General features: G+C 33.9%; 1 protein-coding gene across 2 annotated transcripts in view; it reads right to left on the bottom strand.

Annotated features, from left to right (window-relative positions):
• The window catches only part of KIFAP3 (kinesin associated protein 3), a 150,837-nt gene that overhangs the window by 31,152 nt on the left and 98,947 nt on the right, over positions 1–20,738 (bottom strand). For both annotated transcript variants that reach the window (XM_070497616.1, XM_014845164.3), the window contains exons 17-18: positions 18,470–18,555; positions 4,574–4,763 (exon numbers count right to left, since the gene is read on the bottom strand). In XM_070497616.1, the coding sequence (XP_070353717.1) occupies positions 4,574–4,763; positions 18,470–18,555 (276 nt within the window). The remainder of the gene's footprint in view (positions 1–4,573; positions 4,764–18,469; positions 18,556–20,738) is intronic.

Genomic DNA, 20,738 nt, shown 5'->3' with positions numbered 1-20,738 from the left:
GTGCTAGGTCCTGTGGGAAATATAAAAAAATTACAATACAAGAATTTTAGGTTAAGGAAAATATAAGACAAACACTTAGGATGCAATTAAATAATACCTTTCATTAATAAATTATATACAGCAGGAATGTAAATATATACCAAAAGAGACCTGGAGGTAGAAAAAGTTCTATGTAGAGGTATTACTGTGTTCTGCAGGGGTTAGAAAGTCCTACTTGAGGAAAGAGGGAAGCAGAGGTACAACTGATTTGAGTCTTGAAAAGACAGGTAGGAATTAGATGACAAGATCTGTTTGAGGAATAAGAGTATTAAAAATCGAGTGAATGGTAAAATTAAGTAATAGAGTTGACGAACGAGTGAGATGATTTCTATTTCTCTAAGACTCCTGTAACTACTCATTTGTTCCATATATCCATTTGTTACATATCATATACTAAAGACTTGTATTATTATTTAATTGTTGAACTGTTAATGAATAACTTTGGTATTCATCTTATTACTTTAGTAAAATTAAAATACTTAAGAGTGTCTAACATTTAGTCCAGTTTTTATGTTCTCTAAAAGTTAAAGATTCTATAAATCAAAAGACAAGCTAAACACAAAAAAGTTACAAAAAATGAAATTATGGGAAATGCCAAGACACCATAGATTGAGAGCTAAGCAGCTAAAAAAAATTAATTTTATATGGATCTAAGACTTTGTAAAAAGTGTGGCTAAATTAACGAGGTTAAGACCACAAAAATCAACAAGTTCCTCTGCTACATTAAAACCAAATAATTGAGGATCAGGGTTTAAGATCTGCCAATTTTAGAGGAGCAAAGCTAAGTAAAATGCCAAAATAAAATGCATACCGCACTTTGAAAATAAACAAAAATATTCAAGTAGAATAAGATTCTAACTCTCAGAAATGTTTCAGACATAAATACAACCAAATAAAAAGATACCTGAATTATGTTTTAGAAGTTTATATCACATGAAACATGACCTAGTGAAGTAAGTCAGATCAGAAAGAAATTAAATGACAAACTGTTGTCAAATTCTTAACATCTTCATTTTGATTCAGAGCTCCCACTGTCTTCAAAGGGATAAATGAGTAGCAAAAGATAAATGGAATACAGGGAACTACAAACTGAGAGCCCATCAATAGAAAGCAAACAAAATTTCTGAGTGTAAAGATTCAGCCAGAAATTTTATAAACCCAGAATACAACTAGCTTAATAATATAAAAGCTTGATATTAGGTTAGTAAAAAAGAGTAAATTTATACTTCTGAACTTAATTTTTAATAATCCTAGGGCCCTGCAATTCATTCAGTAAACTACAGTTTCTATAGTACCCTTTAATAGCTTGACAAAATTTAGGCAACTCTAACATATGAGCAATTTTTTTCACTAGAATGAGGTATAAAAGTTAGATGATACCTTAAATTAAATCCTCAACTCAAGCACTCAACTCAAGTTCTCTGGAACTCTGTTTCTCAGTATTCTGCATCCAAAATTAGTTCTTTTACAGGAATACTAAAAAGGAATCATCTACAGTATTAAGTACAAACTCCAGATAAATCTAGGTGTGTCCTTCTCAAGCTGCTCCTCTAACCCTATTGTTTTAAAGACAACAAGGAACCAAGGAATTTCATGTAACATTTAAACGAACAGAGAACAAACAGCAGACAAGATGACATACACCAGAGCACTCTGTAAGCTGTAGAGCATTATATGGATGTAGGTTATTACATTAAATGAAACCTTTCAGACCATAGTTATATAAGACACCTCTTTGAGGTGCTCCAAATAACGAAGGTAAATATGGTTATACGTAAAATGCGGTATGACAAGGATGAAATCAAAGCAAACTTATTGTCAGCACAGGTAATTTATCAACCTTCTGGTTTCTGAAAGTCAGTTAAAAAACTGGCGTATATACATTGTAAATAAAAGTAAAAAATACAAAACTCAATAACTTCTTATATATTGTTACTGAAATAAATTTTACCTTTATTTTTTAAAGTCAAATCAAAACATAATATTGGGCATTTTGGTGAACTAGCTAAAAGTGAAATTGTGACTGTGAGGGAGAAAATAGATATAAATAATGGAGAGAATAAGAAAAAGAAATGACTAAAATAGATAAATCATAACTTATTTGGCTGTCCTTGATAAGACACATCATAGAAACACACAGGTAAATGAAAACTATGGTTTTGCAATGATCCTGAGACAGAAACAAACCATTTTAAGATTCACATTCCAGAAATACATTCACATGTTAAATACTAACATTCACCACAGTTGATGAAGAACAACAACAAAAAAGTAAAAAATCATTTAGAAATGTGTGGTGGCAATACAACTTTACAAATTATAACATACTTCCTCTGTGGATAAAGTATTAAAGCAAACAGCATCATTTTCATGATAGAAAAGGAAATTAATCAGTGACTAAAATCACAATAATTTTAGAGTTTAAGGAAAGAAATACTGTAACTAAAGGAGATGCTAGATTCCTAATTCATATGACAATACCAAGATCTTTTTTTAAAAGTAAAACCAAAAGAGAAACAGATACATTTTAACATATTTAACAGTTTGAAAATACAAAGGACAATACTAGTGACTAGGAAGAAGCAAACGTATTTCATTCTGCAGTAAAAGATCAGACCCAGGGAATCACAGGCTATTTAAACTAATCTCTGTGGCTGAAAAGCCACTAAAGCTGCTTTTATTGGAAGCAGCCTGAAGTTTTATGGAGACCGAGGGACTTAAATAAGATGGCTCAAGCATTCAAATGAATCTGTAATATTACAAATTTATCTGATGTTTCTGAAGATACAACTGCATACAATAAAAGCTGACATTATCTCAATTTTCATGCCCATATCAAGAGACACCACAGAGATTCATTTAGGTGACGAATTACTCATGGAAAAGTAACTAGGTAAAATAATAAACTAGAAAAAATATAGATGGCTTGATATGAAGAACTGTATCTCTAAACTCATAGCAATGTAATCTCCACTGCTAAACGTCAACCACATCATCAGGCTACTGGTATTAAAAAAAGCAACAACCATGAGGATATCTAATGATGATATTTCACCTCTCAAATGCTTAAATTTATTTATTCTTCCATCAGCAGTGGCTGCTTCTAAATTTTGATATACAAAAATATACATAATTCAGATTTATCACAAAAGCATAAGTTGTACAATTAATTATAAAATATTTCACTGAAAATGTTTGATTTTCATTTTAAGAGCTTAATTTAAATGAATTAATTTTGGAAAAGTGGTACAACTTCTGAAAAATCCGTTCTGAAATTCTGATTGTGTTAAAGCAACAAAGCTGAATACTGAGGTGGTTAAAAGTTTTATTTGGTTTTGGAAACTGGTAATTGATTCACCCTGAAAAGTAGCTATCAATCTTCAAAGCAAGAAACTTGATTCCAAGAAATTCTGATTTCTATTAACACAAAAATTCATATCATATATATTTTACATCATTTTACTTCATGAATATCTGAATATGTAAGAACAGCTGTTTGCCATTATTGAACTAAGAAATTCTGGTTGGTTGAAATTAATGATCTATTCCATCTGGTTTGAAACACAAAGCAGTATTTCATACTGTAAAGTTCAGTTAGGAAGAAATCTATTTAATGTTCAGAGTAAAGTATCAATTTTCCAGGATTCAAGTATCTATATCAAATATAAAAATAATTCAGTGTTTATGTGCAATTTGCACAATACATGTACACATGTAAACACGTAAGTGAACACAGAGTAGGAAAAAAAAGTAAGCCATTAATTCAGATCTAATTACTTTAATGCTTTTTATTTCCAACCTGCTATAGATCTTAATTAGAAAGCCTTTCCTTCCTCTCTTCAACTAAATGACTTCAAGGAAGTAATATTAATATTGGCAACAAGGTAACATATTAAAAGCCAAAATATGCAAAAACTTACCAATCTTTATGGAAAGAGGCAGTATGGCAAAATCAACGAGGTTATAACATATATAAGATATATGTAAAAATTAAATTTTATCTTGAAAACACCAGCCAAATTTAGAAGGAAAAAACTATTGCTATAAAGTGTCTAAATCTTCGCAACCAAATAGTCACCAAATAGTTTACTAGTTCAAAACTAAAGCAAAACCATAGCAAAATTAGACTGTTAAAATGAAACACACTGAAAAACAAGACATAAAGTAGTAAGTTATACATTTAAATAAATGCAGGATTAAAAAAATGAATTATTACATTTTCAAACAGAAGTCAGAAATCTTGAAGATGTGATTTTAAGTTACACATTCTAGAAAGGAATAAACTAAGAGCAATTAATTTTCCTGGCTACAGCCTTTTTATGGGGATCACATCAAAGACTAACTTGGAAAAAACTAATGGTGAATTAATAGGTTTGCTTGGTGTGTACTCATGTTATGCCTAAAATCATTAGCAGAAGACCATTTATATACTAAAAGAAGTGCTTACAAAGCTTGGGAATGAGCAGGGTTGGCAGACCAAAATCTCTATTTATAGCACACAAACTGTTTATTTTTGCTTTGGTTATCATCTTACCTGAGTTGTAGAAAAGGTCAGGTCTTTCGAGAATATCTCCTTCATGGATGTATGGCTCAATACGATCATCACCATACAAGTACTGCTCACTCTCATCCATCTGACGACTCTCTACCATCTCCAGCCACTGAGAGTTATGCCAACGAAACTTTTCACTCTGAATTTTCTTAGCCCATTCTTCATCATATTCCTAGTGAAAACAAATAGTCAACTATCATTACATAAGCTTACGAAGGGACTCCCTTGGTACTCAGATAACAGCACTTCTATCTCATAAGAAGAGTAATTTGGAGGGCTTCAATTGGGTCAGAGAAAATATTTAAAAAACCTGTTCAGAATTATTTTATACAATAATCAATAAAAATCAATTAAATACATTTCTGTTTGGATTCCCAAATGCCAATGGCAAAAACTGGAAAAGTTTAAATTTTATGAATTCTTCATACAAGTACTGCTAGAATTTAGGTAAGCAATCAGATTTCAGCTTCCAAAGAGTTTTGTGGCACTGATGACAGATGGTTAAGCGTTAAAATTACATCTTTCACTCTATCTTTTTGTTTAGCTAACACTTTTCAGTAGGAAAATAGAATTACTATTAAGGTATTTCTCCTATTTAAATGGTTTACTATGGAAAACAAATAGCAGAATCTAACTCAATTTTGTTTCAATCACAAAATAATGATGTTGTCTTATTTAATCATAATTATTTCCTTAAATGTCTATCTCCTGCTTCAACCATTAACTCCTGAGAAACAAGACTGGCTTAGTCACTGCTTTATCTGTTAACATCTGTTCCAGAGAAAGTCCCTGGTGAATGTTTTTGAAGGACAAATAGGCAAGTTACTATAAACTACAGCCCAACCGATCTAGCGCCCTACTTTTTCCACAGGTTGTAGCTACTACTGACTAGTGTATTCACTTAATTAATGGACAGTACGTCTGATGGCATAGATGAAAAAAAGGCTTCAGGTTATTTCTTGTCATCCTAATCCTAGGGATCTTTGTTTTAAATTCCTCTTAATACTTTTAATTATAGTTATCTAAAAAGGAACTGGGAAGGTGCCAGGCAATAGTACTGTCCTCTAGTAGTCAAGATGATCATGATCACTAAGAAGTGGATCAAGTATACCTTTTAGTCAAATGTTGAACAATTTTCATCCAACGCTGAGGCTCAAGTCAAAAACTGTCATCACAGAATGAATTTCTGGGATGTAAGAAGTCTTAAATTTTATAATAAATGTAATTATTATGATTATCCTGTTAAAATTTTACTTGTTAAATCTTAAAAGTGTCATATTATCAATAAACCTCTTAGCATGTCAGCTGTAAGACTGTATGTTCTACACCATACAGCTCTGAAACTATACATATGCTCCTTTTCAACTGAGTTTAGTGGACTTAGAAGATACTTTCTGGCTATGGTCCTGCTAATGGTAATTTTGCCACCAAATTACTAAGTTTTCCTTCTTTCTAATAGTTATCTATTAACATTCCTATTAGTTGTCAATCTATTTCCTAATATAATTATTTAAATTGTATAAAAGAGCTGTCATAAACATTATTACACTTTAAAATAATAAGCATTTATTAATTCAACTGTTATAATTTCAATATTTAAATCATTGAGATTTTTTTTACTCCAAGTTACATCTACAATGGTAACCAATATTTGAAATTGGCAGTTTAGATATAAACAATAAATCCAAAATCCCAATGCTCTATCTTGTTGTTATGGTTACAGTGATTAGATATGATGATAATTTACACAATTGTCCAATCGATGATGACATAAATTCTTCTGATAACGAGATAATACACATAAAGCATTTAGAATACCTATATTGAAAACATTTAGTATTAGCTATTACTGTTAATTAATTGAGGTAATAGCTTTCTGAATTAAGAACTATAATTATTGGCATTTTACAAATGAGAAAATGAGGCCCAGAACACTGAAGTAACTTGAAGTGTACAAAGCTGGTTGTGGCTATTCCAGCACTGCAAACCTTTGGCCAGCCATGTGGAAAAGGCAATTAAACAGAAATGAACGCTGTCAGGGTCACTGTAGAATGGGTTCTTCAGTGAACGAAACTCTAATAAATGACCTCCAAAGTCAACTTTCAGCTCTAAGATTCTATGAATGGGCTGAATTGTTGACCAAGCAGTGATATGGGAGGAAGTGGCTTCTGGTCTGGTAAATATATTACATAACACCTTGTATTCTGAATCATGTTCTTTCTGACCTGGCTGCACATGAGAGGGTGCTAGGGAAAGAGGGAGCTGAAAAAATAATAGCACAGAGATGTTGTTACAAGTAGTTTCACTGACTACAGATTTTAGTGGTTCATTTTGGGTTTCCAAAATTAAATAAAATACTAAGTGGTGCTAATTATGGAATATGGGCACTGTGATTAGCTTCAAAATAATTTAGCCCAGGGGCCGGCCCCATGGCCGGGTGGTTAAGTTTGCGTGCTCCACTTTGGTGGCCCGGGGTTTTGCCAGTTCAGGCCCTGGGCATGGACCTAGCGCTGCTCATCAAGCCATGCTGAAGCAGCGTCCCACACAGCACAATCAGAAGGGCCTACAACTAGAATATACAACTATGTACTGGGGGGCTTTGGAGAGAAGAAGAAGGAGAAAAAAACAAAAGAAGATTGGCAACAGATGTTAGCTCAGGTGCCAATCGTTAAAAAATAAAATAATTTAGCTCAAACGCTAAATATAACTTTGAACCTCTTTAAAATTCATATGATTTCACAGGCATACGTTTTGGTTCCACGTGAGGCACGGTGTTATGTGCTCAATTAAAGTTAGCTGCAAGAATATATTGTCACACTAGAAATGACCAGATAATTTAAGAAGAATGATCACATACACTTACAAAAGGACAAACTTATTATTCACTAAGATAAAAAATCTAATGCATAAACAAAAAGCAAACGCTATTTGGGGCATGAAATTATCCATATTAATTAGCTTTTTTTAAAAAAGATAAGTTAGTTACAGGTCACCAAAACTCCCAGAATATGCCTTTTAATACCAGAAATCCTATTGAATCTACATTAAATATTGGAACTAATTTGAGTGGTGGTGTTTCTTTTAGCAATACTAGCCTGTTTCACTTGGCAAGAGATATAAAACTAACTTTCCATTTTAGTAGAAAAACTTAAAATCTCATTATCTAAATGAAGGCGTATTCAAGGAAGATGATAGCAAGACATATGATTTGATTGTTTTATTATAATTTAAGTTCAAGCATATGGATTCCTAGTGTAAGAACAGAAGATAAAACCCAGTCAAGTGCCCAAAGCATATAAAATACGGGGTTTGCTACTCCACTAGGAGTAAAACTTGCCTCTTACTAATATCTGTGAAATGTTACAGAGGTAGGTATAATTTTTAAAAAGTAAATCCTTAAACCATGTATTCATAACACATATGTAGCCAAGTAAGTAATGCTCTGTACAAAAAAAAATTCATGCTTATTCTAGGAGTTACCATCTTACCCCCTTCTCATAAGATTTTATTATTCTAATTTAATAATAAAAAGACATTTAATAAACGTAGAAATGTGTAACATGATGCTGTTTTCTTCACAAATGATAGCCTTTCTAACTTAACCCTTTTTGTCACCCTTCAAGTTTATAAAATATTCTCATTAATGAACCTACCCATGCAAGCCTGAGTTTTTAAAAAGAGACTACTCACACTCCATTTGACAGAAATCTGAAAACACAAACAAAAAATATCCATGAGAATCCACGGCTAACTGATACTAAAGCTTGACTTGTTATTGTATTGGGAAAGCTGATTTGCCAAGGCAGTGAGTTAGCACAGGCCTAGCACCAAATGTAATAAGACTACCCTTACACTAATCTGAATTCCTTTCAAGTTTTTGCCTTCTTCTTTTTTTTTTTAATCAGTTTATGACTATATAAACCCAGAGAACCAGGGCATCTCTTAACATTCTAAGTCCTAAAAGTATAGTAGCAATGAAACAGATTGCACTGTCATTTTATTAAAAATAATTTTACTCTGATTTTTAAGTATTTTTGTACGATAAAACCATAGGTTTAATTTTCTATGATTAACATAATGATTAACATGTGCAATACTGTTTACAGGATCACAATGAAAACACTATGGCTGTCTTCTCAGCTCTTCAGAAAAAAACCCAAACAGTTTCTCCTTCAGGAAACACAAGACAGAATATGTTATTCTATACCAAGCTGTATAACCATTTAGGATATAGAAAATTATGTTTTGCAAAAGGTCCAACCATGATTACAGATTCCCACTACAATGCATCCACTACAATGACAAGGGGAGTTTTCACAAGAGGTGGCCTTGAGATTTATAAGTAAGCGTGGCTTTTTGTTACAGATCATAGCAAAGAAAATGGCAAAAAACCTTAATCAAACAGAATCAAGGTCTTAAAGTCTCGAGGAGTTATAACATGACTTTTTGAAAACATTTGGAGTTTTATTATCATAAGACTATCTCATTGTTGAAAATTGAAAAATTATAGAACAAATGTCCATAATACCTTTACCTAGATAGAAGCACAATAAATACTGGTATATATTGTTAACATGTTAACAGCCTTATATTTGCAACTCCTCCCCAGCCCCCGTCTCTATGTGTGCCTTTCCTTCTCTCTCTCTCTTTCACACGCAAACACCACAGACACGTACTTTCTTCTCTCTTCCACTTTTAGTGAAAACCAGTAAAAACTTTATCATACTCCAATGGACCAGCATTCTGGAATCCCCAGCCTCAGCTATCCTGTGTATCTATCTGTAATGAGTATAGTTTAATAGCCGTGGCAAAGTCATAGCTTCTCTGTGTCTCTCAGTATGAATATAGATATTAGTAATATGGTATGGTATAATACAAAGAACACTGAATTAGGAGTTAGGAGACCTGGGTTCTGGTTCTGGTTCCGATACTAATAGAACTATGCAAACTTCTAAAGGTATTTTAATATTTTTTGGTCTTAGATTCTTCATTTCCAAAATAAAACAAATCTAAGATTTATGAAGTTGTAACATTCTATAAATAAAAATCTACGATTAATATCATTACTTCATAAAGCTGTTGAAATAACTATTGCCCCAAACTGAAGAATACTGGCAGTATAAGGAGTTTATTTTAAATAGCAACTCTAAATGAATATCTAGTGTCAAAAATTTAACAGATTGAACACATTATCAATTAAAACCTATTCCCTCTAATCCCTCTCCCCCAAATCACTACTTCCCTCTTCTATCACCCACCCCCATTATCAGGAAAGAATTATGGAAATTCAGGGATGTCAAAGCTCAACCACAGCCAAGATATGTCATAAAAATCTATCAAGCCATTGTGGAAATAGCGTAGGAATGGAGCTGTTTTTTCCTTCATTTTTGACATGCTTCTTTCCACAAGGAGTGCATCTTGATAGCCTTATTCTGAGACTTGAGTTCGTCTTGTATTTAAAGTCCACACGCTTTGTTTTTTATTTTCTTCTCTTCTCAGCTCCTGACATTAGGATCTTAAGCACTCAGTTTCCATAAATTCTAAAGTGTCATGAAAGACTTATGGTTTGATTTTTTATGGAATGTGCCATCTTTTTTGAAGTCCTATATCATTTTGTTTACCACTTAACCACTGAAACATTAAGAAGCCTTAACAAGCCTATTCTCAGAGCCTGCTCACTATCAGGAAAACCCTTTGTCACTGGCTTCCGTCACACCTTGTATCTGATTAACACACTATAGGATAACATAGAGCTACATAGATCTGCTTTGTGTTCTAACATAACTGATAGAAAACAGATTTTCCTTTCTCCTTTAATGTGGCAGCCCCCTAATTGAGAATGTAGTATGGTTTATTTAATACAATTCTTCATACTAAATTAAAGCAGATCTAGAGTAATTTAGTTGCTCATTAAGCTTAAGGTAACTGCTAAAAAGATGCCTTTTATATCTGAGAAAATACTTCTCCCAATGATAAGTATATGATATGTATATATAGATATACACATAATTAAACACACATACATGATAGAGTTGTTGACTTTTATGCACATACTATTTCTCAACAGTATTATTCCAAGTATTGTGCAATAGTCTTGACTACGACATTTTTTAACTAGACCTCAAGGTACAATTATCTCTGCAATCTCTCTTTAAAGCACTGAGGCTTATCTGTGCAATATCATCTCAAATATCATGTCCAGTCTGACCACGAAGTAAAAGATATAACTAAATCAAACTTATTTAAGTAAGAAATCATGATTTGTCTTTCATACTATGCTTGGGTTCTTTTTAATCCAAATGTTGCCAATTAAAAAAATTTTTAAAGTAATACCCATTAAATTGTCAGGGAATACACACATTCATATATATAGGTATGTAAATTCTAACAAGCAGGAAAAATATCTTAAATTTCTGTTTTTCAAAAAGGTTTATGCAATATAAAAATGAACTCCAAAGGAGGACTAACCAAACTTATCTTACTAAACCCAATTTGACTGTAAGGAGCTGAGAAATAAAAATTAAACTTACAAATCTGAGAAATGAAAATTTACCAAGACTGTAAAACAAGCAAGAACCAATCCCACTTGCTCTGGAAAGAACATCTTAGAAGTCTCTGTCAACAACTCACTTGAAAATTTCTGCTCTGTGCCCATACCCAACCTGCAAGTCAATTAAAAGTGACTGCTGTCTATCGTCTTACCCAATTCCTACCCATTCCCTGCTTTTGAAAGCCTGTCCTGAAATAACCTGAGTTCTAATGTTAACTCTAACCTTAATCCTATGAAACTTTCTCTATAACTTCCCTTTGTAAGATGTTATGAGACATTTTTTAAAGTGCTCTCCCTTGCTGGCAAGATTATTTGAAAACTCAGCTTTCCTGTCTGACATAGGTTTTGCTGGTAATTTTTGTGGGGACATACCAGTTGATGTCTTAGAGGTCATGTCTAATCCTACACTTGTTTATCTCATTTTGATACACTAGTCATATTAAATATAATTTTTCTATACTCGAATGAAGATAGCACCTGGTTTTCCAAGTTTAGAATACTATAGTTAGGTATCAATCCTAGATTATTAAAATATACACAATCTGCCCATGAACATAATTAGAGCTACTAAAAGAGAAAGGGCCATCATTCAAAATCTCAATGACACAAACCTGTGTTAGTATCAAATCACACGGGCCTGTGGCTGGCTAGAAAGACAACAGACATCAGTCTCTTACCAGAGAACCTAGGCACATCCCTTTTCCCATAAAGATCCTATAGATACAATGCGCCATTAGTATAGAAATCTCTTGACAGGGCTATGTAGTAGTACTGCCTATGGAAGGTCAGTTCTTGTCTAGATGACAGTATTCTGGTCTTCTTTAGAGTCTGGATTGTAAACTTTCATATTGTTGAAACTTTGTGTTGTTGAGTTTTGTATTCCCAGTGTCTATATTAGCATCTGGAACATAGTATGTGCTTAATAAACATGTATTAAATGTTTGACAACCAGTAACGTCAGGGGAGGAATTTGTTTACCAACTGGGGAAGAATTTATGAGGTTCTCAAATACTTCACACAAAGTTGAGGGAGTACGAAAGGACAAAAATCTAACTGGGGTTTTAGAAGCTCTCTGTGTAGAAGCTTCTGTTCTCCCCTTCACGAATCTCAAGGCCTGGAAGAGAAAAGGCAATGGTCAATTGCCATATACAGGCATACCTTGGCTCATTGCACTTTGCTTTATTGTGCTTTGCAGGTACTGTGGTTTTTACAAATTGGAGGTTTGTGGCAACCCTGTGTCAAGCAAGTCTGTCAGCACCATTTTTCCAACTGCCTTTGCTTACTTCATATCTCTGTATCACATTTTGATAATTCTCACAATTCAAACTTTTCCATTATTGTTATTCTATTTGCTATGGTGATCTGTGATCAGTGATCTTTGATGTTACTATTGTAATTGTTTTTGGGTGCCATGAACCACATCCACATAACATAGCGAATCTAATCAATAAATGTGTGTGTTCTGACTGCTCCACCAACCAGCTCTTCCCGTCTCTCCCCATCTCCTCAGGCCTCCCTATTTCCTGAGACACAACAATATAGAAATTAGGCAAAAATAAGCCTACAATGGCCTCTAAGTTTTCAAGTGAAAGGAAGAGTCACATGTCTCTCACTTAAAATCAAAAGCTACAAATGATTAAGCTTAGTGAGGAAAGCATGTCAGAAGCTGAGATAGGCTGAAAGTTAGGCAACTTGAGCCAAACAGCCAAGTTATGAACGCAAAGGAAAATTTTCTGAAGGAAATTAAAAGTGCTACTCTAGGGGTCGGCCCGGCAGCGCAGTGGTTAAGTTCGCACGTTCTCCTTCTTGGCGGCCTGGGGTTCGCTGGTTCGGATCCCGTGTGCGGATATGGCACCGCTTGGCATGCCATGCTGTGGTAGGTGTCCCACGTATAAAGTAGAGGAAGATGGGCATGGATGTTAGCTCAGGGCCAGTCTTCCTCAGTAAAAAAGAAGAGGACTGGCAGTAGTTAGCTCAGGGCTAATCTTCCACACAAAAAGAAAATAAAGTGCTACTCCAGTAAACACAGGAATGATAAGAAAGCAAAACAGCCTTATTGCTGATATGGAGAAAGTTTTAGTTGTCTAGATAGAAGATCAAACCAGCCACAACAGTCCCTAAGCCAAAGCCTAACCCAGAGAAGGCCCTAACTCTCTTCAATTCTATGAAGACTGAGAGAGGTGAGGAAGCTGCAGAAGAAAAGTCTAAAGCCAGCAGAGGTTGGTTCAGGAGGTTTAAGGAAAGAAGCTGTCTCCATAACACAAAAGTGCCAGGTGAAGCAGCAAGTGCTGATGTCGAGGCTGCAGCAAGTTCTCCAGAAGCTAATTAATGAAGGTGGCTACACTAAGTAACAGTTTTTCAATGTAGACAAAACAGTCTTCTGTTGGAAGAAGATACCATCAAGGACTTTCACAGCTAGAGGAGAAGCCAATGCCTGGCTTCAAAGCTTCAATGGACAGGCTGATTTTCTGGTTAGTGGCTATGCAACTGGTGACTTTAGTTGAAGCCGATGCTCATTTACCATTCCAAAAATCCTAGCGCCCTTAAGAATTATGTTAAATCTACTCTGCCTGTGTTCTATAAATGGAACAACAAAGTCTGGATGACAGCACATCTGTTTACAACATGGTTTACTGAATATTTTAAGCCCACTGTTGAGACCTACTGCTCAGAAAGAAAGACTGCTTTCCAATTATTACCGCTCACTGACAATACATCTGGTCACCCAAGAACTCTGATGGAGATGTACAACAAGATTAATGTTGTTTTCATGCCTGCTAACACAACATCCATTCTGTAACCCACGGATCATGGAGTAATTTCCACTTTTAAGTCTTATTATTTAAGAAATACATTTCATAAGGCTATAGCTGCCATAGGTAGTGATCCCTCTGATGGATCTGGGCAAAGTAAATTGAAAACCTTTCGGAAAGGATTCACCATTCTAGATGCCATTAAGAACATTTGTTATTCATGGGAAGAGGTCAAAATATCAACATTAACAGGAGTTTGGAAGAAGTTGATTCCAACCCTCATGGATGACTGTGAGGGGTTCAAGACTTCAGTGAAAGAAGTAACTGCAGATGTGGTGGAAGCAGCAAGAAAACTAGAATTACAAGAAAACTAGAATTACTGTGACTGAATTGCTGCAACCCCATGACAAAACTTTAACAGATGAGGAGTTACTTCTTATAGACGAGCAAAGAAAGTGGCTTGAGGTGGAATCTACTCCCAGTGAATATGCTGTGAAGATTGTTGATATGACAACAAAGGATTGAGAACATTTTATAAACTTAGCTGATAAAGGAGTGGCAGGGATTGGAAGGATTCAATAGAATTCTGAAAGTTCTACTGTGGGTAAAATGCTGTCAAACAGCATCGCATGCCACAGAGAAACTGATCATGAAGGGAAGAGTCAATTGATGCGGCAAACTTCATTGTCTTATTTTAAGATACTGCTACAGCCACCACAACCTTCACCACCCTGATCAGTCAACAGCCATCAACATGGAGGCAAGACCCTCCACCAGCAAAAAAAATTATAACTAACTGAAGGCACACATGATACTTAGCACTTTTTAGCAATAAAGTTTTTTTGTTAAGGTATATACATTGTGTTTTAGACATAAAGCTATTGCACACTTAATAGACTACAGTATAGTGTAAAGATAATATTTACATGCACAAAAACCAAACCAGAAAATCTATTACTTGCTTTATCGAGATTCTGGCTTTACTACAGTGCTCTGAAACCAAACTCGCAACATCTCTGAGGTATGCCTGTAATCCCTTTGAAAGACCAAGACTCTAGGATCCTCTCTCCTTGCTTCCCTGCTCCTCTCTGTACCTACCTCATTCCCTGCCTCCTGAAGCTACATATAAGGCCTAATCAGACAGGAAACAGCTTGCTGATGAGGCCAGAGAAACTGCACCACCAAAGGTAATAATCCTCCGTGGTACAAAGAGTACTAGCACTGCACATCTGTTTCAATTCACCAATTGAGGGCTTGGGCCCATATACCTTAAATCAATTCCATAATTTGGGGGACAAGTACTTTACACGCAGAAGGCATATTTCCTTAAGGCTTGCAAGGCATCTAGTTTTTCTTACTATTATTCCATGCTGTCTGTCTTGAGTGAACAAGAAATTTGTTTTCTTAAAGATAAATTGCCTTAAGCTACAAATACTCTCATTACTTCCAAATTTTTTTCAATTTTTTATTATTGTACAACTTGGTCATGTTAATATACCAGGAAATCAAAACCTAATGGTAAAGTCTTAAGGGATCAACCACTCCCATTCTAAGCAGGTTTCTAACAAACTATTTTAGAAAGTTGGTTATTTAGCTATTACTAATGCTAACTGGACAGAGACTTTGCATTCTCTTGACAGCCTATTTCTGGAGTTTCATCATCTTTGCTGTGTCTAATAAAAGTTTCTCCTGTTTCAAATTAAGCCAATTTCCTCTTGTTTTACCCTTCAAAAAGATTCAGGACTAGAAAACAGCACTCTGAGTTGTGATCAGTAATAGCTGAGCTCAAAGAACCAAAGACTGGCAGCTATACCTCAAGTGGATCTGAGAAGCTATCTTTTTACTGATGTATTAAAATGGCCTACTCCTCAAATTTCTCCCAAACAAGGAAGTGCAGGAAGCAAGGAGTGTAACTTTGGTCTGAGGTTAGCTGATAATTAAATTGAGGTCAAATCCAAATAAGTCACCAGAGATTCAGAACGTGGGCAATGTAACAGATGATGCACTTCTACACTAGAAGAGGCAGCTTCCCACTTACTGCACTGTCCTCATCAAGGCCTTTTCAGTTATTGCCCCATTCAGTTAAGTGCCCTGATAGGAACTTTTAAAATGCCAAATTCAGCCATTTTTCAGGATAATCTTAAAGTAAACTATAAATAATAACATGTCTGGCCAAAATATATACAGTCCAAATACATACTCCAATACATACTTTCCACAGTTACAATCCAAACAGTGAACAGATTATCTTCTCATTCCATTTTAAAAATTAAAATGAGCAGAAAATAACATAGATAATTAACTATACCAAGGAAGGGAAATGTTGGTTGAGATATTTAATCTAGATATAAACGTCTCAACTAGGTCTGAGTTTTGGTCTAGTTTAAACAAAACATATTGAGTGACTGTCATATGGTAGATGCTTCATATATTTTTTCTCTAACCCTTAGAAGAGCTCTGCAATCCTCAGAAGCGTCATTGTAAACTGAATCACCAAAAAGTTAGCAAAATGCCTGTGGATACAGAGGGCCAATGTACTAACTCAAGCAATCAGACATCTCTTAGGGGAGCCATACAGAGCTAGCTGATATATACAAGTTTCATTTTGCTGATTCTTCTTTGAAGTCCTCATATCAACAAGGCTCTTTATGAATGTAATAATCTAAAATAATTTTGTTTGTGGTTTTACATGTTAATTCTGACCAGGATTTAAAGTTCCTTCAAGGAGGGTAGGATCAACAAGTAAAATGAAGACTAAAAGTACTCATTGGATCTAGAAAAACGAAGGTCAGGTGACTTTCGTGAGCACCATTTCAATGAAGTAATGGAGGCAGAAGCCAGAGTTAGCATAGGTTGAAAGGAGGATGAGGAAAGTGAAGAAATGAAGTTAGTAATATGTAGAAAATTATTTCAAAATGTTGGTTCTAGAGAGAAGGCGAGAACTAGGACAGTATCTAGAAAAGTAAAGTAGACACAGGGTGGTGATGATTCCTGTTTAAGATGAGAGACTTGAGCCCAGAGTTTAGAAATAATTGGGAATAGAAATTTTTATCTTATAATAAATATACTCATATTTTATACTATATATTTTTATAATACAACTGAGCTGGCCTTTTGGAACTATCACTGACTTCCATTCTAAACCAAACATAGCTAATATGTAAATCTAAACATAGTATTACCTTCCATCTAACTTTTCTCAAAAGAAGGTAACTTAAAAATTATGTTAAAAGCAATTCAAAATAGACTGACATCCCTCTCCTTTCCTTATTGCTTAAGGTAAAATAATCACATACAGAACTTTAAGAAGTTTCTTATTCTTACACTATATATACAACAATGACATTAGTGATCTAATAGAAAATAGTACATGAGTCATGAAATTGTTCTCTAGGAGTAATAAATATTCTATATTCATAAACCCTGTGACCAGTGTGACAGTGGCTTACATGTAGGAAACATCTTGGTGGAGCAATAATTTAATATGTAAAGTTTCCCTGTTTTGATTTAGAGATCAAAGCTAAAATGTCAATGTACTCATTTAGTTTTAAACCAGTGATGATATACCCAGTCAAATCCAAAAAGCAGATGCTATCAAGTAAGATGAATTTCTGAAATAAAATGTAGGAAATTGACAAGAAGGTGCTTGACTGTGATTGCCCATTTTCATAAGAAAATCACTAACAGAAATGCCAACTTAGAAGATTTCCAATGAAGTTAATTGATTCTTTAAAATGTTATTCTGATCTTTCTAAAATGTTTAAGTTAAACTCTGAAAACTACTAAATAGGCTATCTTCAAGAAACTTTCTACAGGGTGAGCCAAAATAAAAAGTATAAATCCAGTTCAAAGAAGGAAGCAAGGAGGTTGTGTGTAGCAGTATATGCCACAAGTGAAAAAGATAGCTAAAGTAATAATCTAGTATAAGGCACATCCCAGGTATGGGCCCAAGTCCCGGCAGAAGACTGGTGTGCAGCATGATTTGTGAAGAAAAGTCCTCACAGTGAGCAAGTTTCTAATACAGGACTCAGATTATCCCTCTGATCACATTCCTCTGGTTATATATTATTTAAAAACTTCTAAAGTCACGAATAACATTAATATTTTTGTGTGATTCATCATTCTAAAGCAACTTACAGAAAAAGTCTATGTATACAAGAAAAACTATCAAAGATTTGAAAAAACAGTTGATATAAGATTTGATTTATTAAAAAAATTTAATGGCCAAACTGCAAAGTTGACTGTGTTGAGTTGTGGCAGAAACTGTCACCAAATTTTCTGCTTCTAAGCAATAATTTCTCTGAAAAACAAGTGATTCTGAGATAACATGTAGACCAGACCTAAAACTCTGAATATGTATAAAATCTCTTTAAGTAAGGAGCCTATACTTAAAAGTTGAAAGCCAAAGGTATTAACAATGTTTAAAAAGTGAATTTAGTATCACTGTATTTTTTGAGCTTTATCAAATACAAATTTGTATTTATACTGAAAGCAAAGTTCTAAAGAGGTGTGCAATGTCTTTTTTCCCCCAAAATGAAGATTATTATACTTTGTATAAGAAGAAAAATTACTTACCGCTATAATATCTAATGTATTATCACAGACCTTTCGGATTTCATTATTTTTATCATGCATCAGATCTATGAGATATGCTGGAGCTTCTGAATATAAGTGGTTAAAGATACAACTGTATTTGAAATTGAGGCTACTCAGTCATATTTAGAAAATCCTGTATTTTCTAAATTTACATGCTAACTTAAAATTTAACTTCAAATTTTAAAATAAAATCATTCATACATGATGACCAGAAAGATTTAATATTTCATTTGTTTAAAAAACAGGGATAACAAGGATAAGAAAGAAAAACAAAAACTAGATAAAAATGAATAAGAAAATAGAGCCAGTAAATCTCAGAGAGCAAAAGGGCATATTTTTGAAAACATGAAAAGTGTGAAAATAACTGAAGAGGGAGCACCAGAGCTGCATAGCTATAAAAGCTTTCTTGATTGTTCTGGCCCTCATAAAAGTTCAGGAAAATTAGTTTCACACTAAAAGAGGAACAGAGGGGCTGGCCCAGTGATTAAGTTTGTGTGCTCAACTTTGGTGGCCCAGGGTTCATGGGTTCGGATCCCAGGCACAGACCTACACATTGCTTATCAAGCCATGCTGAGGCAGTGTCCCACATACAAAATAGAGGAAGACTGGTACAGATGTTAACTCAGGGACAATCTTCCTCAAGCAAAAAGAGGAAGATTGGTAACAGATGTTAGCTCAGGGCCAATCTTTCTCATCAAAAAAAAAAAAAAAAAAAGAAAAGAAAAAGAAAAGAAAAAAAGAGCAACAGAGAAGAATCACAAACCAATTCCCTATATGGTTATCATAAGAAAGAGAAAACAGAAGACATTTTCACATAAAGATGGAAGCTGCAACCTAATAATTCAAAAAGAGACAAAAGAATTTAAGAAAACAGACTATGGATGACAGAACAATATAAATCAGAATTAGAAAACTCAGAGAAATAAAATAATTCAGCAAAGAACTGAAAATAAAAGTAAAAATAATTTCAGGTACTTAAAACTAAATTTATAGTAACACAAGAGTAAATAAAAACAACAGATAAAATTAAGAGAAACAGAAGGTAAAAAGGAAGAAAATCTGTAAAATTAAAAAATAAATGAAAAGAGATTTAAAAAAGATTAGAAAATGACAGTTATTAAAGCCAGGCAAAGAAGATCCAACATAATAGAAATCCCAAAGAAGACAACCAAATCACAGAACAAATACTAAAAGTTATAATTCAAGAAAACTTTCCTGAAATTTTTAAAAAAGGACAAAATTACATACTGAAAGAGCACAATTGCATACTTGGAAAAATCAAGCAAGGATGATGAATACCAAGTCAAATTCTAATAAAACTACTTGGCTTTAAAGAAACAAAAACATTCCCTTTGGTCTTCCTGGCAAAAAGACTGAGACACTTATAAGGGAAAGAAAAGTAAATCGTCATCAGACTTTCTGACAGATACCAATAATTAGTAGACTGAAGACTTCTCACTGGCAGCATTCAGGCCGGAAGACGGTGGAAAAATGCCTTCAAGTTGCCGAAGAAAACAAGTGGCAACCTGTAATTCCATATTCTGCTTAATTATTCTTAAAGAGGACAAACTAGTTATTTTCAAATGCAGATATATTTTATTATTCATGGATATTCACTAAGCAGTATAAAAGAATATAATTCATTATGAAAGAAAATCAACTCTGAGAAATAGAGGAATGGAATTCAAGGAAAAAATAGTAAAAGAGGAAATGGGTCAAGATATTGTAAATCCTAAATAAGCCCTGGTTTTTAAAAGGCAATAATTAAAATAATAATTAAATTTAAAATGCTAGAAAAATGTTATAAAAATAAGGTAAAACTATTACACTTAACAGCAAATAACATGGAAGATGGAAATAGGGACATTAGACTTACAAGGATAGATACATTCCTTTAGAACTTGGTGATAATGCATGTTGAAATTTGAGTTTTAACTCTCAAAAGAAGTGGAATGTGTAAATAACAAATAAGTAGGGAGAAAAGGAAGAGCAAAGAAAAATCAATAAAGAAACCTCAATGAATCTAACAGAGGCAGTGAAGCAAGAGAAAGTTTTGATCTCCAATACTTCTAGTCTGCCTTGGTTAAAACCATACTTGAAACAGAGGCCCAAGGTTTCTACCAAGAAACTCTAGCATGTGTGCAAGCAAATGATATTCTTTGTAGCAAACGACATGCTTTGTAGCACTGATTATAATCCTAAAAAAATTTTTATTGAAGCTGGCCTGGTGGTGTAGTAGTTAAGTTTG

Source organism: Equus asinus, chromosome 25 (assembly GCF_041296235.1).
Source record: "Equus asinus isolate D_3611 breed Donkey chromosome 25, EquAss-T2T_v2, whole genome shotgun sequence".
Classification (NCBI taxonomy): Eukaryota; Metazoa; Chordata; class Mammalia; order Perissodactyla; family Equidae; genus Equus; species Equus asinus.
Note: the sequence above shows the minus strand (reverse complement) of the source record. Positions and strands in the feature narration are given on the sequence as shown.